The sequence below is a fragment of the Canis lupus genome, chromosome 31, assembly GCF_011100685.1.
Source record: "Canis lupus familiaris isolate Mischka breed German Shepherd chromosome 31, alternate assembly UU_Cfam_GSD_1.0, whole genome shotgun sequence".
NCBI classification, from domain to species: Eukaryota; Metazoa; Chordata; class Mammalia; order Carnivora; family Canidae; genus Canis; species Canis lupus.
The window spans coordinates 22,712,826-22,729,709 of NC_049252.1; the positions used below are offsets into that span (position 1 = coordinate 22,712,826).

Sequence of the window (16,884 nt, forward strand, 5' to 3'; positions counted from 1 at the left end):
ATATAAAAGGGAACTGTTTTTTTACAGACTCTGATAATATGTAAATCAGGTCTCAGGAGGAAAGTGATAAGTTCTCAGCTTATTAAATCTTTAAAAATAAAAAGGGGGGGGTGGATCCCTGGGTGGCGCAGCGGTTTAGCGCCTGCCTTTGGCCCGGGAGACCCGGGATCGAATCCCACGGAATCCCACGTCGGGCTCTCTGCATGGAGCCTGCTTCTCCCTCTGCCTGTGTCTCTGCCTCTCTCTCTCTCTCTCTCTCTCTCTCTGACTATCATGAATAAATAAATAAAATCTTAAAAAAAAAAGTTCTCAGCTTATTAGAACAGAGAACTCACTGAATAGCTCTACATTTTGCAGTGCTGTAAGTCAGAAGGATGTCTTTCTCCCTCCTTTCTTTCCCTTCTTTCTCTCAGCTACCACGGGATTTCCTCTTGCCCTCTACACCAAGCTGTTTGGGAGAGTTTCTGTGTTTGTAAGGGTGTGTACTTTAAATACATTTATTCTCCCCCCAAAGCATGTGGAAGAGTAGAAAATGAACCAATATATGTTTTATCCTAAATTACTTCAAGCCTGATTTGATTTGTATATTGAACTAAAAAGTATGACTTCTCCTTAGTTTTTAGATTTTTCCTTTCTTCTTCTTCTTATTTTTTTTTTTTACTTTTTCTCCTAGAAGAAAAATTAATTACACAAAAGTAGAGAACAAAGTATAATGAGTCTCTATCCATCACTCGGTATTAACAATTATCACTTCGCTGATGTTGTTTCATCTATCCCTGTCCTTTCTGTTTCTGCTTGAGAATTTTAAAGAAAATTCCAGACATTTCATTTTACTTCAGGATCTAGCTTTAGTTTTTGAAACGAGAGACAATTTGAAAATATCTCACCAGTTATGAGATGATAGGACCTTTCCACTGATGTGTTGGTCAAGGCAATAAACACCACTGAATTAAAAGGCCATTATTCCCTTCTTAATATGTTACTGTCAGCACTTCTTGGAGATCCTTTTTGTTTATGGCTAAAAGGAAAAAAAATTCTCTGCCCCTCTGACAGTTTCCATAAGGAAAATGAGGACAACTGAAAAGGACAATTTAAGCAATGTGAAAGTTATTTTCATAAATTTTTGTAAATACAGAGGGATATCGTTGTCACGTCTTGGCTTTATTTTTTATGCATATGTCTATATGGAAAATTGTAGTTTATTCCTTTGCTCTTAGCTTTTGGTGAATTCTGTTTCATAGATAATCTAGGATAATTGAGAATGTCAGTGTGGATCTTGAGCCCAGCTTTTCCCTTAATGCTAACATTTGGCTACTTTTGCACCCTGCATAGCTTTGGAAGTAAAGCACTTCTTCCTAACACAATGAAGCGCACACACATAAATACACGAGCCATGTGGATTTTATGCCTGATAGGAATTTATGAGTTTGATTCTCCTTGATCTCTTCTGGATGTGAGGTACACATTTTTCTTTAAATTCAAGTGTCAGTAATTCTAAATTCTTGGAGATTTACTGCTCATTCATCCTCTTCACTGACAAATAGGGACAAAGAGGTAGAAAAATATATAAATGGTGGAAAACCCAATCACGTTTGAATCTGAAATCTAATTTTAAATAATTTTCAGGATATATAGTATACATCTCTTTGGAAAGTAATGTATATACTGAAATTATAATATGAAATCAGGAATAAGTTGACCAATTTATCTACCTTGATTTTTGCCTCCATACTGAGGCCATCACCATACATATCACAAAACTGACTTTTCTTTATGTTATGGTATTGCAAAAATGCTTCAACTTTTAAAGGATTCTTATTGGGGGCCAAAAAACCAAAAACATATAACATTTACAGTGTCTCTAAATTACTGGCTAGAATGAACTCACACAATGAAAACCACTTTACTTAGGGTTTTCCCACCCTTCAAAAATAGCTTTTTTTTCTGATTATAAAAAGATACAGTTGTGTTATGTTAGAAAATTTGGAAAATACCGAAAAGTACAAAGAAGAAAATAAAGAGAGCCAGATATGTTATTTTTGTGTATATGCATTCTTAAGTGTGAGTGAGTGTGTGTGTGTGTTTGTATATACAGCTTGGTAGCAATAATATTTTTTTAAAGATTTATTTATTCATTTTAGAGAGAGAGAGAGAGGGAGAGAGAGAGAAGGCATGAATTGGGGGGAGGGGCAGAGGAAAAGTGAGAGAGAGAATCCTCAAACCGACTCCACACTGAGCACAAGCCTGATGTGGGGCTTTATTCTAGGACCCTGAGATCATGACCTGAGCCAAAATCAAAAGTTGGCCACCTAACTGACTGAGCCACCTGGGCACCCCTAATATGGTTTAATGCTTAAAAGAGGAGAGGTTACAGGATCTTAAGGTTGGCTGCCTCCATTGGAATCCTGCTAACTGTTCTATCTTAATCAAGTAGTTCAATCTCTCTTTGCTTGTTTCCCTATCTATAAGATAGAAGTAGTAATAATATCTACATCAGAGTTTTTAGGGGGTTATTAACACAATTAACTTATGTAAAACACATAGTTAACTTTCAGGGATGTTGACTATCATTATTACTATCTGTTATTTATGTTTTGTATGTCATAAATAGTCCTCAGCAGACTTCTTTGATCTCAGATTTATATAACATTCCTATATAAATCTTTGTGATTTTTTAAATATTTAGCATAGTTTCCTAGGAGTAGAAATTTGGTGTCCAGTAGTTTGACTATTTTTAAGCTTTACTCACTGAATAAAAATATCACACAGGCAAAATTCTAAGAACGGGGAAAAAAGAGTGAGCAAAGCAGACCCAGAGCTAGAAAAGTAGAGGATTTTTGTGAAAAGTGACAAGAAAGGAAAGTGCAGGGTGATTTTATATAGTGTCATCCAGCCTAAGGGTTCTAGGAGGGTTTCCCTGGAAAAGTCACATTTACTTTGATATCTAAAGCATGATTAGCTCTTAATTGGGTGGCCATTTGGAATCATGGGGATAAACTAATGGCCTGTGGGAAAGCTTCTATGCAAGCTTGGTTGTCTTTTGGGTTTAATGAAAATACACTTACATTTTTTTCAAGGATTCTTCTGAAACACAATTTAAAGTTTTTAAGCCAATCACATCAACCAGTGTGTGTGTGTGTGTGTGTGTGTGTGTGTGTGTGTGTCTCGGCTGTGTAATGTCTCTCATTATTTCTATGTTGAGATAACAGATAAATATTTCTCTATATTGGTTGCATCTAAATGTTTTAACTTTTTTATATATATGGAATTTCAGTTGATGAATGCTCTGAAAGAAGAGTGTAAACTTTTTTTTTCTCAAGTGAATTTCTACTTATTTTCCCCCTCACCTATTTCACCCATCCTCCCATCCCTCTCCCCTCTGGTAATCACCAGTGTATTCTCTCTATGAGTGTGGTTGGGTTTTTTGTTTTCCTTTTTTCTTTCTTTCTTTGTTTTCTATTTTTTTTTTTTTAAGGCTACATTTGGAATGATTCTTTTTTGCTCTCAGATTTATGTTGCTGACTTCATCAGATACTAATGCTGTCTTGTGGTTATGGTTACTGAGGTTTATTTCTGAGCTATCTTTCTTGCCCATGGATATGCTTGTCAATAATTCCACAAGTACCACGTTTTTCTAACTATAGTTTTATGCTGTAATAATTTTTTGAAGGACGGTTGACATACAATGTTAAATTAGTTTCAGGTGTATAAAATAGTGATTCTACAAATCTGTAAGTTATGCCATGCTCACAAGGTTATCTATCACCTATCCCTATACAATTCTATTAAAATATATGGAGCGTGTTCAAGTCAAGTCTAATAAGTATCTTATATTACACTTTGTTTTCTCAGTTGTGTTTCTCTTTGTTTTCATCAAGTTTATTTCTTCAGATGAACTTTAGAATCATGTTAGTCAATTTCCAAAAATTGATGAATGGCTAGTGATTGGAATATTATTAAATCTACTCATTATTTTGGGAAAAAATAAAAGGTTTATGATTTAGAATAAAAGAAATGTTTATGTCTTGCTGTATTCAAGTATTCTTCTATGTCTTTCTAAAGTTTTGTAGTTTTTTCTTACCTAGAAAAAATGTTTGCTTTTTCCTACAGAGGTTTTAAAGACAGAATAGTTCTTACACGTTCATTATCTTTTGCACTTTCAGCAGTTTTTAATTGACATATAGATGTTCTATATAATTAGGACATATAATTATTTGGGACACATATTTTATTGTAGGTCTACTTTTAATCCATAAGAAATATTCTTCTTTATTTTGCTTACTGTTTTTCTCCATCTTAAATGTAATTTTGGCAGACATTATATTTTATTCTGTTTTTTTCCCCTTCTGTTTGCCTGATAATCTTTGGACTTCTTTGAAGAAATGCCATTTTGACTTAATTCCCTTATTGTTATCATGTCATTGGATATTATTTTTAGACACATTCTTAAGATGTCTGTCTTTTAATAGGACAATCTAAACAATGTATTGTCATAGTAATGTTGTTGGTATTCTGATACTTTATTTTTTGTTTTCCATTCTTTTCTTTATGTGTTATGTTTTATATACATCCTCTTTCCACAGAGACATTTTTGGAAATTTCTTTTCAGGAAATATTATTCATCTGTATTTGTCTAATTATAAAATTCAAACATAAAATGACTTCCTTTTATAACTCTCATATATGAAATTCTATCCAGCTGTTATGATTTGGTCAATATAACATATGGTTTTAGATGTGAGTTATTATTATTATTATTATTATTATTATTATTATTATTATTTTAAAGGTTTTACTTATTTATTCATGAGAGACACAGAGAGAGAGAGGCAGAGGGAGAAGCAGGCTCTATGCAGGGACCCCGATGTGGGACTTGATCCCCGGACTCCAGGATCACGCCCTGGGCTGAAGGCAGGCGCTAAACCACTGAGCCACCCAGGGATCTCCGTGAGTTATTATTATTAACATATTCTACATTATATACCATCTGTTTTAACTATTGTTTTTATATTTTCAGTTAATTTTGAAACCATATTTCAACAATTATTTAGACTTAGCTATATATTTAAAACTAGCCTCAACACTTAACTAAAAGTTTTTTTGTTTATCTTTAGAATATAATACAGATCTGTGTTGCACAGAACACCCATTACCTCCGCCCCCCCCCCCAAAAGAAACAGAAAAAAAAAACCTTGGACTCATCCGCAGTGAGATTTTTTGCTATCTATATCCATCTGTAAATATCAAAGTCTTGTACAGAATTTGACCTCTTTTTATCACATATCTGCCTTCCACTGACCCCTTCACCCTCCCCTTTGTTCATTGTTCTAGTCACAATGGCCTCTTGCTATTCCCTCCAAGAAGCTGAGCTCATTCTCACCTGTGGTGACCACCTCTCCATGGTGTAATCTTATCTCTTAGAGAATTGTCCTTTCACATCCCTCTGGTTTCCTCCCACATATCTTCTTACTGAGAAAGGTTTCCTAGATTAGTTGACATAAAATTGCACTCTATCTCCTTCCCACCTCAGCAAGTAAATGTTTTATGCCTTCTCTTAAGAGCAGAATATAAAATGATAGTAATCCTAGAGACTAAGAAATAACCTTAGCTAACAAAATATGCTAAATTAGAAACAATTGTGTACAAACTCTAGAAACTTACCCTTAAATAAGGGCAATATGATTAATAGGAGGCAGCCGTAAGGAAGGGTTCAGCCTTCTCAGTTATGGAGCCAAGAGCAAACTAAACAAAGACTGCATTAGGAAATTCCAAGACAGATCAAATGGAGACAAGTAGGGTGACTGTGCATTGTATGTAGTTCTGGATTCCTCTGTGACTTGCCATGTTTATGACTTAGTATATTTTCTGTTCTGTTCCTCTTACGAGAAGGTACAAAACATTTATTAGCTGGGAAGACTTGTTGAGGAACCAAAGTATCATCCATGTTTTCCTGTTTCGATTTCTGCCAATGTCATACAAGCTCATTCATGTCACAGAAGTATATATATGGCCACACGTCTATAATGAGGTAGCTTTGGTCAGTTTCCTTGGTAAGTCTAGTACCACCCACCCTTACATTAACAATTTTTGTTTTCCTTCCTTTTGGAAAACCAATGAGATTAGCGAATGGTGCTGTTGTCTATTGCTTCTTAGTCACATCGTGAGCTTTAGTGGCCTCTTCCAGAAGACAAATTAAAGAGCAAAAGTTGGAAACAATTTTTGCCAGTTTTTAAGGGAAAGCTCTGGTCCAGAAGTTGTGCTTACATGGTGGTTATTGAAATGCTGGAGAAAGAATGCCCATGAAATGCTTTGAAAATTAAGTGTCTGGTTTAGTACTCAACATTATGCCCACTCATCACTGATATCTGCAACATGAGTGAACACAGCTTTTCCTCCTTTGAAGCAGATGCCCAGGCAAAGCTCACAGAACTAGATGTGTTTTGACCTAAACTCTCTTTGCTGCCCAAATGGAGTATTTTAACCTGCTCAGTTTATTGATAAAAAGAAAATCTTACCAACAGAGGGCTGAAAAAAATAATACGACAACTTAGAAAATTGTTTGGTATTACCTTGGATTGAGAATAAAGAGGATGGTGGAAAGTCTTTTGGCTGCTTTTATCTTTGTGCTCTGAATTTCAGCCTCCTGCTTAACACATCCAATCAGTGTAAACCTTATTTTATCTTTTTAGTGTAAGCCTCTTAAAAAGGAAAAAAAAAAAAAACCCTCATTGGTGAATTAGACAAGATGTGCAAATGGATTATTATTTTAGGCATATTTATCTTATTTTATCAAATAGCTTATATAGTAACTGAGAGTAAGGGCATTTCTTGTGTGCATTCTCAATGTCATTTGCTATGGGGATTTGTACACAGTAATCTAGAAAAGTAAATACTGATGGTAGTTGGTACAAAAAGCATGTTAGTCTAGTCCGCTGAATTGCATGGCCAAATTCTATGTGTAACTGAGTTCTATAGGACCAGGACTAGCTCCCAGGGTAAGGAGGCTTACTTGACTTTAACCTTTCAGTTCAGTGGCCAGTAGGTGGGGAAAAAAAAAAAAAGAAGAAGAAACATGGCTTTTCCCCACACCCACTCCACTTTCTGACCCATGCACCTGGCTCCTGAGAATGTTGATATTCCACTGTTCAGGGGAAGAACGCTTTGGGCAATTCTGAAGGCAAATTGGAAATGATCATCTGAATCTCAAATTAACATGTTATATAGAACTACTTGAGAAAACTAAGGAGGGTGAAAAAAAAAGGATGAAAATGTAACATTGGGGTTGTCTGTGGTTAACCACATAATCCAAGTCTTCTAGTAAATAAGCTATTTCCTGAGACAAATGTAGTTACTTTGGAAGCGGTCTCAACTTTTAAAATCATTGATGTACCATTTAGTATTTAAATTACAGTGATTTACGCAAGGCCACCCAGAGCAGCCTGGAACCAGGGTTTCTCCAAAACACCTCATGTGTTCCTGAAGAGCAAGTGGAATGTCTGGACGGCTTGGCTCACCATGCCAAGGTCTATCCCAAATGTAATTTATAAGGAATCATTTTCTACTCAGTAGCTTAACCGCTTTCACAAATCTCACTCACATGACATAATTGAAGAGACACAAATTCAAAATGTGTCCAGAATCGCACCTTTTCTCACTTATGTTATATATCCGAGGTTGGCAAACTGCCCACAGAACAGATTTGGCCCAGTTTTAGTAAATAAAGTTTTATTAGAACACCACCATGCCCATTCATTTATGTATTGTCTGTGGCTATTTTCATGCTACCACAGCACAGGTAAGTCATTGTGACAGAGATGATCTGGCCCATAAAACTGAAAATATTTAGTATCTGGCTCTTCACAGAACACATTTGCCAACCACTGGCATACGTTATTGCATTAATAACAAAATCTACCTATCACCGAAGATATAATAGACTTCTTTTTTTAGGGTAGCAATCACATACACTAAGGATACATAAAATACATTTCATTAGAATGAAATCTTATTCCTACAAAATTTAAGAAAATTACTCGGCCTTCAAATTCAAGTATTTGTGTCTATATCCTTCCCAGGAATTAACTCCCATTAAAAAAAAGAGACACACATATTCAAAAAGTGTTCTTTTATTATTTCTAGTAACATATATTGTATAAATACTCTATCTTTATATGCCCTTTTACAAAAGCGATATAACTTAAAAGTTTTATCATTAGAAAGAAATGTATAAAAATAAATATGTTATTATAGGGATTTATTACAAACTATAGTCCTTCTTGGAAGGAATACACAAACAAATACTTATAAAGTACGTAGAATTTATAGTAACATATTTTACTATATACATACGGAAAAAAAAAGTCATATTCTCTTTCATAGTAGAAGAGCTGAACAGACATTCACCAGGATATGACTGTTGGACCAGCTGCTGGGGATGGACCTGCTACCCCTCAGTAGCCTCCCCACTGTGAGACGAGTGATCTTCGTGTCCCCAAACACTGGGGATCCCATCCTATACACTCCATTCTTAGATTGGCATTACATCCTTTTTGTGTGATCACCCGGTCTTTCTTGAGACATGAACTGCTGTTTCACATCCATATTCCTAAAGGAGGCTTACATCAGGAGGAGAGAAAGTAGGGGGTACTGAGCCCCATCCTGCCTCCTCTGGCTTTCACGAGCATATGATTTATTGCTGCTTTTTTACCCTTTGTAGACTTACTGCATTTTTTACAAACATGTGCAATCGTCTCTTTGTCAAAATGAAATCATGAATAAAGACACAACAATGGCGCAAGAAAGCAAAGAGGAGTTCACTGGAGTCATGTGATATCGTTACGCATTTCTCTCGAGGTGGAAAGTCCTGAATTCTTACCTCTGTGTGGACAAGATGATGGAAACTTCTCTGAAATTGTAGCAGCCGTAATCTGTGCTGGGTCAAGATGCTATTTGTACCCCTTTCTCCCTCCTTTGTTACTGAGGTAAAGTAAGCCCTGTCTGAAACTAAAAAAAAAAAAAAAAAAAAAACCAAAAAAAAAACCTCTTTCTTCTGCTTTTCATTCCCCAACACGCCTGATACAAAGTAATGAATTGGTACCACAAAACAGGGATTGCGTGCTCCTTAAACTCATTGTGACAATGGTTTCTATTTTCTTTTTAAACTCATCATAGATGTAACGCAAAGAATAATAATAATAATAATGCCCTGGGGCTTTATCATGCTATATCATTGCTCAGAGATTAATAACCCTCATTAACTACCCTATCCGATTCGTAACTGGCAGGATATTCTGACGACCTAACTTCTTTTCTACCTACCTCTACGCTCCCAGCTTCCTGACACACTCCCTGTTGATCACCGGCAAGGTGCACTGGACCCCTCCAGCCTTCATGATTGCAATGCATCAGCCCTTCCACACTCGTCCTTCCCTCCACACTGACGCTGCTTAACTGCATCCTGCCATCGTACAAAAATCTATGTAATGCTTAGGTTTCTTCAAAGGATCACAGCTCTCGTGAGACAACACCCCCCCGTCGTGGGACAGACACTGCAAGGTTCTCTTTTTGTAACCCTTCCCGCAGGTCTTGGAACATGGTGACCAGTCCCCCAGCTGCCAGCGGGGGCAAGGCAGGTCGGCGCAGGGCCTGGTGCTGGCCGGCTTCACCTCCTTCGCGCACTCGGAGGCCGGCTGCCCGTTGAGGTCTCGGCACTCCACCAGCCTCCTCTGCAAGCCCAGGCCGCAGGACTTGGAGCACTCGCCCCACTCTTCGATGACCCACTCGGAGAACGTGGGGATGGCGTTGAAAGATTCCTTCTTCTTCTTCACGAAATAGGTGTATTTAATTTTAGGGCGCAGGGCGTTGCCCACCGTGAGGACCTGGATGGTTATGGGCTCCTTGAGAGGGCTGAAGCTGCGGATTCTCTCCAACGCCGCGGAGGAGCCGCTGTACCTCAGGACAGTACCTTTGTAGGTAATGTCTTGCTCCAAAGTGGACAGAGTGAAGTCTCCGTTCAGGATGTATGTGCCATCAGCAGCTTTGATGGCAAGGTAGCTTCCGTTATTTCTGGATCCCCTGTGATTCCGTTGTTTCACCTCGATGTTTGTGGCTCCAGCTGGAATTGTGACGATATCGTGATATCCAGGTCTGCAGGCGAGGAAAACAGATGTAAGAATCTCTCAGTTGGGGATCCCTGGGTGGCTCAGTGGTTTAGCGCCTGCCTTCGGCCCAGGACGTGATCCTGGAGACCCGGGATCAAGTCCCACATCGGGGTCCCTGCATAGAGCCTGCTTCTCCCTCTGCCTCTCTCTCTCTCTCTCACTGTGTCTCATGAATAAATAAATAAAATCTTAAAAAAAAAAAAAAAAAAAAAGAATCTCTCAGTCCCTGGCTCATTCTCTTACATAGCTTGAAACCGTGCTCCTCATTCAGCAGGTCATTTTTACCAGACCCATACAGTTACACGTGTGGTTAGTAAGATCTTTGGCAGTCTGACATTTTTTTAAGACTCACTTTGCACTAGTAACCGATCCTGATGTTTTCTTGCACGTCGATCCGTTTCCTCCACAGATACCACACTTATCAAACTTCTTTTTGGAGTCTATGATTCGATCGCAACCAGCTTTTACACACTGTCCTTGCACACAGACAGACGTGGAATCCGGGCTACACGGGGTACCATCAACCACCTGAGGAAGGAAGAACATGTGTCTGGTGTCACACGCCAACATGGGAAAGAAGTGATGCTCTGACAGTTAGGAAAGTTTTCCTCGTTAACGTAACATCTCTGCTTTCTGCGCATGCCACGTACTACCCTTCTGAGTGGCGTGTGCCCTACAGTAGGGACATCTGAAAAAATTATAAATTTTTTTGATTATTTATTGACCTATCTCACTTCTAGGTGAAGTCAATGGGAGCAAAGCTTGTCAACTTGTTTACTGTGGTATGCTCAGTGCCGAGAATAATACCCAGCAATCATAGACACCGAGTAAGTAAGGAAATAAGCTATATGTTGAATCTGCACCTGGGAAGTATCTTCATAGCCAACAGTGATAATAAGGGTACAGGATAATCTCAACCAAAATTCAGTCTCTCTTTCTCTTTTTTTTAAACTCAGAACCAGATCTATCCCCTCAGCAAAACACCAAAATGATGCTTCTACTAGTTCAACACATGTTCTCAAACACAAGAGTGATCAACGCTCAGACTTCATTTTAATAAGTCTATTTGCACATGCCACTGGTCATCACCAGTAAGTACTGCCGATCATGCCTAAGCTATTTTCCAAAACCACTGGCTGGCTGCCACACAAATTTATCTAGCCGTAAAGAGCTTTTCTTTGTATATCAGATACAAAGCGATTCTTTTTAAGAACAAGCAATGATAAGAATCCTGAGTGCTGGATTCAAGCTTTATTCCCACTGAAAACACCACCACACTCAAAGGGGGCAGTTGCCAATGTATCTAGAAGACAAGGAGATCTGACTTGAAATGGAACATGTTAATATATTAATTAGCGAAGCTGTATCACAGGTTGTGTGCGAAAGTCACAATTCAAGCCCTCTGTTTCTTAGGCAAAAGTATGAATGAAAGTACCTTGGGCTGCAAAACGAAGAAAAAGCCAATGCCTTTGGCTTGACAGATAAGCTTGCACCTGTCCTTGGGGGACACTCCAGCATACTTGGGAGTCCACTCCACCGCGGGCCCGCTCCCAAAGGAAACTTTAGAAAACTCATTGTGCGCCTCACACTGCTCCTCTCTAAAGGTTTTCCCTGGAAAGAAAAAGATATAATGACATCATCAGTTTTCAACCCTTACCTGCTGGCTTGTGGCCACAAGGTTTCCGCCCTATTTCTACTCACCATTGTTATCTGGACAGTCCTCAATGTTACATGACCTGTAGCGCACGCGCTTGCCTTCACAGTATTTCCCTCCGTTTTTGGGGACTGGGTTGTCACATTCTCTCATTGTGTACTGAACTCCACCACCACAGGTTCTTGAGCAGTCTCCCCAGGGTCCCCATGGCCCCCAGCTTCCATGCACAGGAGTCTAAAGGGGGAGACAAGAGATCAGCATTAGAACTCCCTGCAGAGGTCTTTTTGGGGAACAAATGAGAAAAATAAGAGATCGAGAATCATTTGTAAAAATAATCTCTCTTGTGTCCCCCATCACAGCCCCAGACGGGGTGTTTACTGTGGCATCAGATGCCTTAGCATCACTTTGTTCCTCCCAATTCTGAATTTTAAAGGAGTATGCACATGTGGCGATAGCAAGACTCACATGAAAGTGCATCTTGTCTGTCTTGTTCACACACTTGCCGTTGATACACCATCTTCCTTCTCCACAGCTGGTGCCGTCTGCCCAAGGGAAGTGTTTGGTTTGGCACACCAGCAATCCGCCAGAGGTGCCCGTGCACCAGAGGGTCATGCAGGTGCTGGCTGCATCCAGACAGTGTTTGGACTCCTCCCCAAATGTAAATTGGCACTGACGGTTGGCATCATACAGGGTCCCGGGGAGATCTGTGGGGAGCTGGATAGGGCTCTGGGGCTTGTCCATCAAACATTCCCCTGCGAAGGAAATGGCAACTAGTATTAAAAAACAGTGAATGAAAACACTCAAAACGTAGATCGGCTTCAGAAGATATTTATCATAAGACATAATAGAATAGCAGAGGGATTTGAAAACTAGAGTTTCTGGGGCAAATGCCAGAGAGATTTACAGGACTTGTAAGATACTGTCCTCAAGGGGGCATTTCTGCATTAACAATGATGGGAAATTATTGTTTCGCTAAAAAACTCCAATTAATGTACATTATAGGAGCTACTCAGCCAGAAAAATGATCTGTTCTTGGGAATTAAGATCTAAAAATGTATGCTCTTGACAATGAAAGTAATTTGGAAGGAGGAGAAATAAAAGGAACAAAAAAGAGAAAGTTGGTTTAACTAGAACTTTACGTGTGGAAGGCCGGATAACATCTAGGAAGAGTAGCTCAAGCATCTCACCGTGACCATTATCCAGAAATGAAGTAATCATGTAGGCGCTGCAGGGAGACCAAGGCTGGCTGTGGTTCAAGTTGGAAAGCATTGATGCCATCATGTGGGAATTCTGGTCGACACCATTAATGCTGGTACACTGCTTTGCATCATCGTGTGGCATGTTAAACACGTGGCCTGAGAAGCAATCCAAAACCCACATCAAAACATAGGTCATTTGCAGCACTTTCCCTCTGTTTCCCAACTGGGATTTATTTGTTTCAAAGTGATAGTTCTAGAAGAAGAAATGTATTTGAGGAACAGATCTAGTTTGGACACAATGTGCCTATTTTTTTTTTATAAGATGCAAACCAATATGTAAATTTCCAAATGTCCAGAGCTCCTATGATGATGTTACTTTGAATTCTTAGAAGGCTGGCACATTTAGAATAGTGGAAAAAATCTTTCCTGCAGTTTCTAGAAAGTTCTGGAACCTAAAATAGCAATGTAACCCTCAACTCTCCCCCCTGAAATTAACATACAGTTTATCGGTTTGAAATCATGAAGCGGACTTAAGGTCTCCTCTGAAATGGACTCACCTAGTTCGTGAGCTGTAGTGAAGGCAGCTTGCAAGCCATCGTCCTCTATGACTGAGCAGCTTCGGCTGGGGTCACATATAGTTCCAACGTCAGCCATCCCAAGAGTGTCACATGTCTGGGACCCACACAGGTCCTAAAAGGAACAAAGGTGGGTCCTTTACTCATAGGGGCCGGGAGCACAGCACGGAACCTTGGGACCTAACTTTTCGGCCACAATGTATCGCCACATTTGTTCTGGGGCATTTGCATTCACTGTTGCTTGGCTGTCCCTTTGGGACTACTTTGGGTGACTTGAAGATGTCTCTAGTGCTATTCAAATAGGGCTGTGAGACTGGACATATTAAAATCAAGGAAGACATAAGCCAAAGGGACCACGCTTGTCCAATTAAAAAAGAAAAAAAATGTAAGCGCAAGAGCACTGGTGAAATGCCTTATACCCCTTTGCTTGTGCCAAAGGTGACTCCCCCAAGAGGAGAGACAGTCCTATTGGCAAGGGCTCCCTCTCACCTGTCTGGTGAAGAGAATCGCGGTGTCATAGTGCTCTCCGTCCCGGTCACTGGGCGGGTTGTGTTGTTTCTGCCAGTTGCAGAAGTTCCGCAGAGTGAGGGCAGCGTTGGAAGTGACTTCTGGCCCCTTCTGTTCCTCATAGATGACCAGGATCTTCACTACCACCAGGCTCACCGAATTCCGAATGCTGGGGTGTTTGTAGAGCCTGGCCGCCACCGAGAACAAGGTGAGAAGGTAATGCTTCAGACCACTACCGTGAAACTCTGCCATCGACTGGTCGGCCACAAGCATAGTTTCCACATAGCGGTGGCTGGACACAAATCGCTTCTTTCTTACACTTGCAGTTCCTGTAAAGAGACAGAAGAGATCATTTGCTCAGGGGCCTTCTGGCCAGGAATAGTTACCTTCCCAGAGTATATAAGGAAAGCCTAACCAGTCAAAGCAAATAAGACAAAAATACACGTGGAACAATAGTCACAAAAATATTTGCATCTCTTCTCACTGAAAATGTCATTCTTAAAGACTTCTCCTTTATTATTTCTCTCTCCTTTATTGTAAATAAAAAAGGACACGTGGGCCACTGAGGGTTCAGGGATTTTTGTGGTTGTTGTTGTATATGTGGGTTTTTTTTTTTTTTTTTTTTTTTTGAACAGGATTTCTTTTGTCCTCTTAGAAATCCTAGAGCCTGAACAAGGCAGCACGCACATCAGCCTACCCGGCCGTAGTAAAAATCTGGAGCCAGGGCAGCAGGCAGAGCAGAGCCCCTGAGTCACTCTTTCACAGGCCAGGACTAAAATCCTTGAATGAGATCATCCGACTCCACGTGGAAGGCCCAGGGCAGGGCTGGGACCTCTGCCAAGGGGCCGGGCTTGAAGGAATCTCAGCCTGCTCTGCTCTCATTCCAGGGGTCCCTCGGGGTGCTCTGCTCTTGCCAAATCCGGGCACAAGGACCACACACTCTGCCCGGCAGGCTATTGCCCTGCTCCCACCGCCCCAGGGAAGTAAGTTCCCGCCTCCAGCCGCGGGGACCACGTTAGCTTATTCAGAAAAGGGCCCTTTGACTCTGGACTGAAAAACCACCCCCCTGGGGAAGTCCTACACTGGGACGCTGATCATGTAACTGCTTCAAGGAGCAGATGTAAGGGGGGGTGGGGGGTAGAGGAAAACTTGAAAACGAGACACGCGAGAGAGTCAAGGGAGGAAAAAAAAAAAAAAAGCACCAAAGTGATAAGAGTGAGGGGATGAGGACAGCGGGCCCCGCGCACCCCTGCAAGAGCCGGGCAGGCGCAGCAGGACCCCGGCAGGACTAACGCGCCAGGCAGGGCCGAGGAGCCCAACTTGGCCGCGAGAGGGAGCGCAAGCTGGGAGGCGCGGAGGCGGGGCCAGCCGGGCAGGGACCTCCCAAGCAGGTTCGGCGCTGCGGCCCCGGGGTCGGCATCCTCGGCGGCCGGGGGGGCGGGGAGGGGGGTCCCCTTCAGGGGTCCCCGTCGCTCCCCCGCCCTCCCCGGGGCGCAGGGTGCGCGCACGGGCAGCAGTTGCAAAACGAAGCGCGGCAAAGTTGCAAGCCCGACCTAAGAACACTTGCACGGTCGTTGGAAAGAAAGCAAGGGGACGGAAAGACGTCGCGCGCGCTCAGGCCCGGGGCCGGGTCCCCACCGTGCCCCTTCCCTGTCCCGACGCTGCGCCTGGTCAGCACGGAGGCTCGTTGGCCTGCCCGTCCCCTCTCCATCACTCGTCATTCGGCTTCCAGCGGGATGGGGTTCGTTCGGCGACCCCGGGCCTCCGTGCAGTCCGCAGACGCGCGTTCGAGCCCGCGAACCCGGGGTCCCCCGTCCACACGCGCCGCACGGAGAAAGCGGGGAGCGGGGGTGGGGGGTGAGTGGCGAGGCCAGGGGAGCGACGCCTGCGGGGTCCGTACCTGTGGGCTGGCGCGCCCGCTGCGGCGCGGGGTCCCGCGGCGGCCACGGCTCCCCGGCGTCCTCGGCCCCCGCCCCCGCGGCCCCGGCGAGCTGGGCGTCCTCGTCCGTGACCCCGCACTTGGCGCCGCCGCCGCCGCGCCGCCTGCGCCGCAGGAGATGGAAGTGGGGCGGCTCCTCCCCGGCGGCGGCGGGCGCGGGCGCGGGCCGGATGAAGTACTCCTCGCCCTGCAGGTAGAAGGCGCCGCGCACGCCCTCGCACAGGCTGAGAGCGGCGGCGGAGGCCGAGTCGCCGTTCACGGTGCCGGAGAAGAAGCAGTGCCCCAGGTCGCCGGCTGGCTCGGGGCGCAGCGCGTCGGGCCCGGGCCTGCGCCCCACCGTCTGCAGCGTGAAGCCCGGCGCCAGGAAGCCGCGGTCGGGCTGCAGCTCCAGGTGCAGCTGGCGGCCGAAGGCGTCCAGGCGGAGGTGCGCGGTCGGCTGCCCCGGCGCGCGCTCCAAGGCGGGCAGCACCAGCTCCTCGTCCTCCTCGGCGGGGCGCCCGCGCGCCCCCGGCAGGAGCAGCAGCGCCGCAGCCGCCGCGAGCAGGAGCGGCGCGGGCGCAGCCGGGGAGCCCCGAGGCCGCCGCGCCCCCGCCCCCGCCGCCGCCGCCGCCGCCGCCGCCGCCGCGCGCCCCATGTCGCCGCCTCCCGTGCGCCTTCCAAGCCCCGCGGGGACCGGTCCCGGGAGGCACCGCGCGCCGCCGTGCACGGAGCGAGGGGGCTATTGTTCGGGCCGGGAGCGTGGAGGAGCCTCGCCGGCCTCGCCCGGGGTCGCTACAGTTACTATGATTCTTTGAAAGCGCGCGCAGAGCCGGCCGCGGCCGGGCCTCCCGGAGTCACTGGACGGAGGCGC

At 43.5% G+C, this 16,884-nt stretch overlaps 1 protein-coding gene across 1 annotated transcript; it reads right to left on the minus strand.

Annotated features, from left to right (window-relative positions):
* Positions 1–8,108: 8,108 nt before the first annotated feature.
* Positions 8,109–16,623, minus strand: ADAMTS1 (ADAM metallopeptidase with thrombospondin type 1 motif 1; the record flags this gene model as incomplete). Its single annotated transcript, XM_038581727.1, has 9 exons — positions 8,109–10,146; positions 10,513–10,688; positions 11,596–11,771; positions 11,862–12,048; positions 12,280–12,566; positions 13,002–13,169; positions 13,571–13,703; positions 14,078–14,424; positions 15,996–16,623. Coding segments are annotated over 9 exons (2,802 nt in total), but the record flags the coding sequence as incomplete, so codon positions are not given.
* Between the last annotated feature and the right edge of the window lie 261 nt (positions 16,624–16,884).